The sequence below is a fragment of the Mobula birostris genome, chromosome 27 (genome assembly GCF_030028105.1).
Source record: "Mobula birostris isolate sMobBir1 chromosome 27, sMobBir1.hap1, whole genome shotgun sequence".
NCBI lineage: Eukaryota > Metazoa > Chordata > Chondrichthyes > Myliobatiformes > Myliobatidae > Mobula > Mobula birostris.
This window is the reverse complement of record NC_092396.1, coordinates 13,364,222-13,374,094: the sequence shown is the minus strand read 5'-3', so window position 1 is coordinate 13,374,094 and position 9,873 is coordinate 13,364,222. Positions and strand designations below refer to the sequence as shown.

Sequence of the window (9,873 nt, the reverse complement as noted above, 5' to 3'; positions counted from 1 at the left end):
ATAGATGGATGTTGGAGGGGAACAAAACTAGATCTTTAGAGTTCAAAGTTCAAAGTAAATTATCATCAAAGTACATACACGTCACCATATGCAACCCTGAGATTCATTTTCTTGTGGGCATACTCAACAAATCTGTGGAATAATAACCATAACAGAATCAATGAAGGACCACAGCAACTTGGGCATTCAACCAAAGTGCAGAAGTCAACAAACTGTGCAAGTACAAAAATAAATAGATAAGCAATAAATATTGAGAACATGAGATGAAGAGTCCGTGAAAATTAGTCCATTGATATGAGAACGATTTAATAATGGGGCAAGTGAAATTACCCCCTTTGGTTCAAGAGCCTGATGGTTGAGGGGTAGTAAGTGTTTCAGAACCTGGTGGTACAGGTCCTGAGGCTCCTGTACCTTCTTCCTGATGGCAGGGTGAGAAGGGAGCATGCTGAGGAAGTTACAGTAAGGGAGGATTTAGATGATTCTATGTCTACAAGGATTCCTTCAAGAGTTGTTGGGTGAGATCAGGATTTGGCCCAACTGTGATAATTAAATTCTTCATGCATGCATCTTGATGGGTAAGATTTGGGTCTCTGTATCCCAACTAGAAAGGAGAATGCTTGATTCATTACTTTTTTTTTCACATTATCCTCGAAGAGGACCAGAACCTTCGCATGGTTTGGAGGCTTACATGCGTCAATGAGCCGGAGAGCTTCATGTATGTTGGCTGGAGTCAGGGCTTTCAGCTTTGGCTCTTGGTAGGGTCACCCATACCAAACAGGTCAAAGGGAAGAGACCAGACTAAGAGTGGTCCACCAGTCCTCTAGGTTCAGTGTTTCAGCTTAGGGCCAACAACTCTGACTGGTGAAACAAAACTGTTACCGAAATAGCAAAGAAGAATCTTTCTACATCTGGGTACGACGGTATTCCTGGGTCTCCACCTGGGACTTGCATGACTGACAGCAGTGAAAACCAAGAGGAAGCTACTCACATGATGAAGGAAGCCCTGAACACCCCCAGGGATGAAGGACCTTCATTGCTGCCCTTAACGCCAGCAGTGTAACAGACAGTAAGTTTCATATTAGTCCCATGGGAATTGTAAGAAATTGTATCTCCCAATGTTTTCAGAGCAGAACGAATATTATACAGTCAGACCTTGCTATTTTGTATTGTTTTGTACTACTGGTCAGAGAGCCTAAAGACATAACAAATAGGAACAAGATTGGATCATTCTGCCATTTAGAAAGATAATGGCTGACTTAATTTAGGCCATATTTCTCCCTGTTCCTTTTAACTGTATAAACCAGATCTTCCACAGGAGATACAGGAGTTCTTAATGCAAGGCATGAAAATGGGCATTGAAATCGCTGCTATTAGCATCATGTGGGTGGAATATCTTTCATAATCGCCTTAAGTTCTACAGAAATCTCAAATCCAACAAAAAAAAACACACTGGAGCCCTTTAATATAAAAAGCACACAGGTTTATTGCATATCAATCTTGTGTATAAATTCATTGTAGCATTTCGAAAGATTACATTTGGTATACATTCCTACTCTACATCATTAACATAGGAATCAGATTGGATTTTATTTTCATTACTAACTGTATCACAAGCATCAAAATGAATGGATTTTTTTTCCTGTGAATCACTTATTTTCAATTTGCTAAACTCTTTCGACTCTCCCACAAGCAAAGATTTCTCTGTATATGTATGTGTGTGTGCGTGTGTGTGCGTGTGCGTGTGCGTGTGCGTGTGTGTGTGTGTGTGTGTCTGTATGTGTGTGTATGTTTTTCGTGTTAAACTATTCAGCTTATTAACAAAGCGCCCCTTCATGTTAGGGCAATTAAAGACTCCTAACTTTGGACAATGCCTAACCACATATACAAGTAAGTGCATCCCTACAGTATTTTCATCACAAGAAACACACCAACAGCTAAACACAAGCCATGCACAGCCATATTTTTCAGATTTTTTTTTGTTGAAGATTTTTTTTAAACATTTTTCAGCAATATACAATCCAAACAGAAAGGAAACAAGCACCATCATTGTAATCTTGAAACATTTCTGGTTAATGAATTCTAACCATTTACAATGACTACCTTTTTTTAAACACCACACAGTTTAAAACATGTCAAAACCAAGAAAATAAAATGCACAAGTGAATTATTGGGAAGCGTATGGGCAAACCTAGGACATAAATAGAAATTGAGGTTTATTTGGGGAGGGAGGGCAGAATTTAGCCGTTTCCTCATGTTGAGCCTACCAGGGCTCGAGTGACAAGTGCAAATCAATAGTACAACTGTGTATAATGTGACCCTACTGATCAACAACACAGTTTGTATCTACTTCTCATGCTCCAATTTCCAATTTTGACCCCGCCACAGAACTATAGTATTTGTCTTATGTTAATCCATTAAACCTCCAAGAGAACCACAACCTTGTTGTAGGTTTTGGAGGCTTGCATGCTTCAATGACCCAGAGAGCTATGTCGGATCTTTATGCTTTAGCTCTTGGTAGGGTCACCCATGCCAAACAAGTCAAAGGTTAGAGGCCAGACTAAGAGTGGTCCACCAGTCCTTCTATATCTGTGTGCGACGGTATGGACAGGCAGAGATGGAGGACCTTCATTGCTGTCCTAAACACCAAGCGGCCTGACGGGCAGTAAAATCAAAAATTCATTGAAGGTCAACAATTCCCCCTTCCTCTCGGTACTCCAGCTACCAACACTACAATGGAAATTAGAGAAAGAATTCAGACATATGTGTGGATTACATCACTGGGCTTATCTCACTCTCTGTTTTTCCAGCAATCCTTCATGCAAAGGTAGGCTTCCTTAATGCATCAGGTGTAGTGAAACCTTAGATCCGTTCTTTAAGAACGTACAAATTATTCTTTTAGACCTGGTGCTCGGAACAACTTTTCCCCCTAGAGAATGACAAAGGGTCACTTGATGCATGAATAAAGGAATTCAATGAACTCCAGGGCAATGGGATACCTATTGTACCCTTACCCACCAACCCCTCCCTCACCTTCAGTGCAAGGAGTTCACGTGTATCTTGCTGCAGTTGATATTAACCTGACTCAACAAAAGCAGTGAAATTTTCATGGGAAGTCTTCACAGCTCCCCCTAGTGCACCTGAGTCAACAGTACTTCTTGGGATTTACAAGTGTATCCTTTTAAAAGAAACATTTAAGTGACATGTTGAAAATCAAGAAGAGCAAGATTCTGACATGAGATCACATCGGTGTGAAATCTTATGAGACGAACAAAAAACAAGCTGCTTATTATTAAGAACTTAAATCACCGATGGCAAAATTAATCAGAGGTTCTTTCTACAGGCTATCCACCAGCAATGGACCTTGCATGGAGAGAAGCTACCTCTGGCATTCATGAAGGGACGTAATGAATAGTAATGAAGAAGAAACCAGAAGGGATCTCATGTAGGACGATCTTAGAATATGCAAGACATTCCCCACCCCATAAGCAAGTGCAAAACAATGATGGGAGTAAAACTGGATTTTGGCAATGAGAGTGGAAACTGAGAACAGAGTGAACTGTGCTATTGATTAATAAAACCCTGTTTCCCACTTTCACCAAAGATCAGATGAACCCATGGTAAAACAACATATAACAGGAACTCTGAATGACTGGACCCTTTCATGTTGGTTTATATCGGGAGGTATCCTTCTACACCAAGCACAAGTCTTTTAGATCCAATGCATATTGTTTTATGGAATTTTGGTCTTTCTTCTTTGAGGCTAACTTTCATTAGCCACCCTCTTTCAAGAGAAAGAGTAGGACGTTCTTCCGTATATGAGGAGAGGTAGAGATGGCAATTCTGGGACTGTCTATTGAGACCTTAATATCATTGTAAAGCATAAATTTTTGACAGAAGAATATTCAGATCGCCTAATTCTCCCATCTGAAATATATTTACTGATTTCCACAATGGGGGGGAACATCTCAGAACCCTGAAGGTATGTCCTCCCATTGCCCCCTCTTCCCACTCTGAGGAAAGAATCAGGAATGATTGATTATGAGGGAAGAGACAGTGGAATGTCAGACCTGCACACTTCTTTTCTCTTGTGCCCTCACTTTCTAAGTGCTATTTGTCTTCCAATAAATAGGACAGATGGAGCAATTAAATGAAAATTCCGATTCGCTAACCTGCAGCTCCCATTTTCAATGATCAGGAACTTGAACATTAAGGAAAACAGATTCTAAAATGGTGATTTAAAATATTTCCCAATGATTCTAGTGAGTAAGTTTTTCTGGAACAGGGTATTTGATCAGATCAGGTAGATTCAAAAGTCTGCTAAATATAAAGGAGGGAGAGAGAAACCAGGGAATTATAGACCGGTTAGCCTAACGTCGGTGGTGGGGAAACTGCTGGAGTCAGTTATCAAAGATGTGATAACAGCACATTTGGAAAGCGGTGAAATCATTGGACAAAGTCAGCATGGATTTGAGAAAGGAAAATCATGTCTGATGAATCTCACAGAATTTTTTGAGGATGTAACTAGTAGAGTGGATAGGGAAGAACCAGCGGATGTGGTATATTTGGATTTTCAAAAGACTTTTGACAAGGTCCCACACAGGAGATTAGTGTGCAAACTTAAAGCACATGGTATTGGGGGTAAGGTATTGATGTGGATAGAGAATTGGTTAGCAGACAGGAAGCAAAGAGTGGAAATAAACGGGACCTTTTCAGAATGGCAGGCAGTGACTAGTGGGGTACCGCAAGGCTCAGTGCTGGGAACCCAGTTGTTTACAATATATATTAATGACTTGGATGAGGGAATTAAATGCAGCATCTCCAAGTTTGTGGATGACACGAAGCTGGGCGGCAGTGTTAGCTGTGAGGAGGATGCTAAGAGGATGCAGGGTGACTTGGATAGGTTGGGTGAGTGGGCAAATTCATGGCAGATGCAATTTAATGCGGATAAATGTGAAGTTATCCACTTTGGTGGCAAAAATAGGAAAACAGATTATTATCTGAATGGTGGCCGATTAGGAAAAGAGGAGGTGCAACGAGACCTGGGTGTCATTATACACCAGTCATTGAAAGTGGGCATGCAGGTACAGCAGGCGGTGAAAAAGGCGAATGGTATGCTGGCATTTATAGCAAGAGGATTCGAGTACAGGAGCAGGGAGGTACTACTGCAGTTGTACAAGGCCTTGGTGAGACCACACCTGGAGTATTGTGTGCAGTTTTGGTCCCCTAATCTGAGGAAAGACATCCTTGCCATAGAGGGAGTACAAAGAAGGTTCACCAGATTGATTCCTGGGATGGCAGGACTTTCATGTGATGAAAGACTAGATGAACTAGGCTTATACTCGTTGGAATTTAGAAGATTGAGGGGGGATCTGATTGAAACGTATAAAATCCTAAAGGGATTGGACAGGCTAGATGCAGGGGAATTGTTCCCAATGTTGGGGAAGTCCAGAATGAGGGGTCACAGTTTGAGGATAAGGGGGAAGCCTTTTAGGACTGAGATTAGGAAAAACTTCTTCACACAGAGAGTGGTGAATCTGTGGAATTCTCTGCCACAGGAAACAGTTGAGGCCAGTTCATTGGCTATATTTAAGAGGGAGTTAGATATGGCCCTTGTGGCTACGGGGATCAGGGGGTATGGAGGGAAGGCTGGTGCAGGGTTCTGAGTTGGATGATCAGCCATGATCATAATAAATGGCGGTGCAGGCTCGAAGGGCCGAATGGCCTATTCCTGCACCTATTTTCTATGTTTCTATAGCTCCATTCAGGAAATAGGCTCTAAGATTGAACAAGACCAGCGTGGGAAAGAAATCAGGAACAGGAAAAGGGTATTTTGTCCCTCATATCTGTTCCACCATTTACTGAGATCATGGCTGATGTGTCATCCAAACCATATACAGCACCAGCCTTCTCCCTACAAGTCTAAGTAACTCTGGCTAATAGAAGCATATCTATTTTCAATTTGGAGTCAGCAACTTACAAAGCATACATTGCGATTTGAGGAAGAAAACTCCAATTTTTTTACCACTTGTAGCATGTAAAAGTGCTTCCTCAGCTTTGAAACATCTGGTTCTCATTTTTAGCCTATTCCTTCTTCGCTTAGTCTCTCCAACATGCAGATGTTTTCCTTCTATTCACTTGATTCTTCTCAGTATTGTGAACAAATCACTTTTCACCTTGCAAATTGCAGGAAAGCTCATCCCAGTTTGTGGAATCTCTGCTAGTAATTTATCCTTTTGAGTCCAGGTATAGTTCTAGTGAAACTACACTGCACTTCCTCCTTGCTGATATATCCTTTCCAAGGAATGACACTCACAGTAGGCCAGCGTGGTCTTGCCAGTGTCTTCTTTAAGTGTGGTACAACCTCTATCACAAGAATCTAAAATGTATAAAATTAGCCTTTTTTATCGTTTCTTTCCACCTTTACATGACACTATATAGAAAAGTATACATGGGTAGACAGAGGGTATCTGTTTCCATGGATTGAAATGTCTAATACGAGAGGGCATGCATTGAAGGTGACGGGGAGGTAGGTTTAAGGGGGATGTGAGGGGCAAGTTTTTTACTCAGAGAGTGGCAGATGCCTGGAAATCTACTGCCTGCTATGATGGTAGAGGCAAATATATTCGAGGCTTTTAAGAGATGTATGGATAGGCACATAGATTTAAGGAGGATGGAGGGATTTGGACATGGTGTAGGTTGGAAGGATTCGTGTTGGGGTGTTTTTGATTTGCTTTTTAGCCGATTCCAGCACAACACGTTGTGCCGAATGGCCTGTTCCTGTACTGTACTCTTCCATGGGCTGTAAGTTCCTTTGACTGTCCTCAGCTTCAACCTGATCAGTGTTTAGAAAGTACTCATTTCTCTTCTTTATGTTCAAAGTGGAAAACCTCCCAATTGCCTACATTTAAACTCCATTTTTAATATATTGCCTACATTTGCCTCCATTGTCTACATTTAAACTCATTTGCTTCATTTGTGTCCCTTTCCTTTATCTATTCCGATATCTTTTGATGCCATGATTCTGAATATATTGCTTGCTTTGTGAAAAATATTTTTGGAAACGTGGGCTTCTGTCTGATAACCAAATTCTTTTTAATGTGGTAAATGGAGGGATGAAGATGAAAAGGGAGAATGGAGGTTGGGATGAGGAATGGAGACTGGGAAGAGAAAGCACGGTGAAGATTTGTGATGAAAATTGAGATTGGGGATTGATTCGGAAAAATAAAAACTCAAATAAGGAATCGTGGTTGCAATGAGAAAGAGGTTAACAATTTTGAATGGATAAAAAATGATTAGTAGAACCTGACGATGGAATAGATAGTAATTAATAGACAGGACCTGAGAAAACTTGTCAAATTTGAATCAGCATTAAACTCCACTATGAGGTCGTGTAGGACCATGAGTCACAGAACCATTCTGGAATATAATATCATTTAATCAGAGACAGTTTTGCTTTTAATTTTTAATTGTAAAGGCCCCCTTCCATAAGCTTAGTGGATCTTAGAGTTGGGTAGAGTGATACTAAACTGGCCCTTGTGTTCTAGAGCCATGTTAAGGTATTGACTAAAAGTCTTGCATCATACTGCAAAATTTGCAGGTATGAATATGAAATATACAAGTTGGGAGAGAGTCAGCTGCATTACTGTTCTATTGATGTTCATTTCTTAGGCTTGCCAAGGGAAGTAAAATTGAGTATATTTAATTAGCCACAATTAATACTGTTGCTTGGACTGTTTTGAGGGAATGGTGATAGGTTGAAGTGATAGGTGTAAGATTCTCACATTTCTATAGAGAGACAGAATTCATGCGTTTTCCAAAAAGAAAGCATGATAAAGAGATTCATGATAAAACTAATCAGAAGTTATGCTCTTCAAATACAACCTCTTGAAAATACGAGTTATTTCCAACTGGGACTCTAGAACGCGAGGCAATAATCACTTCTTGCACAGGTTCCGTCCCCTGTGCTGCTGCACACAGGTATGCCCAGCTCTTCCAGGTATACATCTTCCAGATCTTTGGGAATCAATCAGAAAGCAGGATTGTCCTTGTTTTTTTTTTGCTTAAAGGAAAGGCAGGTGTGCATAACACCAACAAAAGAAAGTGAAACATAGCAATAATTAAATTAACTGATTGGGAGTGTTATGCTCACAAAGTGCTGGAATTTGTCTAATTATCAGTTGGTCAAAAGAGGAAAAAATATATACTTTTTCCCTCTAAGCTTTTCTTCAAAAAAAAGGAATTACTCTGCTGGCTCGCTTCATTGCTAAAAAAAAAACAAGGGGCACGTGACAACTGTGCAAAGTAGTAACTGCATGTAATCTATGCATGTTCTCCTTGACTCCACAGTCTCTGAAAAGAAATAGCAAAGTCACTCAGCACCAAATTGAGTCACTCTAGGGGACAAAAGAAATTGCTGGCCTTTACATAAGTATTTACAGGAGCTTTCACAAAGCAAAGGTTTCTTTATTCTTTTAATTTTTCTCTATAATTATTTACCACGGAAACGGCAACCGCTGCGGCCTATTTTCCACTTGTTCTTTTCAATCATTTTTTTTGTAAAAAAAAATCAAATCTAACAACAGGATCCACTCTTAAATAAAAATACTGAGTTAAAAAAAAAAAATCAAACCCCTCACCGCCCTCATCCCCTCAAAGGTTTGGCACTTCCACAATGCATGCCACGCAAAAAAAAAAACGTTAATGTAAAAGAATTCACATTTTTTTTTTTGGACTACATTATTCTGTTTGAAGTGGGGGCGTCTGCGAGGAAATCGTCTAAAGGAATAAATAGTGAGGACATAAACACTAATGGACAGGAAGAAATTCAATAAAGCCTACAACTAAATAAAATAAACAATAAAAACAAAATTTGATTGTCTGGGAATTGGCAACTAGAAGGACAAACCTATGTTATTTGGCACCAGCAACTCTCCCTATTTGACAGTTATTGTACAACATCATTACATAACTTTTGGTCCTTCTCTAGGTAATTATATTAACATTTTTAAATCACTCTCATGACAGCTAAGAGTACAAGACACAATACTGTTTCTTATAGAAAAGATATAATGCCTAGGAGAGAGATATTTTGGATGCAGTAGGGGAGGGAGAGTGAGAGAATGCAGGCTAATATATACAGGTTAATTATTGCGATTTGCCTGCCCTGCTTATTTCTCAAATAACTTAAAATTATAATAGTACAGGATGATGTAAGAGCAAGGAAGAACAAGCAGGCTTACTTTCTTCTGAGACATATGTCTGTCTTCCTGAAGCTTAACTGGCCCCTTTGTATTTAACCATTGTTAATATTTTTTAAGCTGAAGCCCCAATGGTATATCTGTGCAAAAATATTATGTAACAGGAATAAATATCTCATGGAATTTAAGGTCAGCAACATAATTCAGTTGTGACCGAAAGAGAGGAAGTTTTGTAAGGCCTCCTTAGCTTGACAGACAGGGCTGAGGAGGGGATGGGGGTGGTAACAGTTTTTAGTAGCTTTGCCCTGATACCAACATCCCACAGCTCCTGAGCCACTATAGCTGCCACCCATCACTGCCCTTCCCAAATACATCAGGGCCAAGTCTTGCCTTGCTGTCTCTCTCTCTCCCTCTATCTCTCTCTCCCTCTCTCTCTCTCTCTCTCTCACACTCTCAAACATGGTTGATTGGGTGAAAGGTCCCCGGCTCTGGCGTAGCTCCTGCTATACTCAGCCAAGCATCCAGAGAGTTCTGGGATGATGGATGGAGAGAAGTATTCTCAGAGAATGAGAGCATCATGGCATAAGTCTGCAATGTTGGGTGAAGGGGGGAGAAGAAGAGAAAGTATCACATCATTACACACTCTGAAAATAACATTCATTTATCTAATGCATTA

At 40.2% G+C, this 9,873-nt stretch overlaps 1 protein-coding gene across 1 annotated transcript in view; it reads right to left on the bottom strand.

The window, feature by feature from the left end:
- Positions 1–1,479: 1,479 nt before the first annotated feature.
- Positions 1,480–9,873, bottom strand: part of prdm16 (PR domain containing 16) — a 751,999-nt gene continuing 743,605 nt past the window's right edge. Inside the window, exon 17 of the mRNA XM_072245466.1 lies at positions 1,480–9,785. Within this exon, the coding sequence (XP_072101567.1) occupies positions 9,773–9,785 (13 nt within the window). The 3' untranslated portion in view covers positions 1,480–9,772. The remainder of the gene's footprint in view (positions 9,786–9,873) is intronic.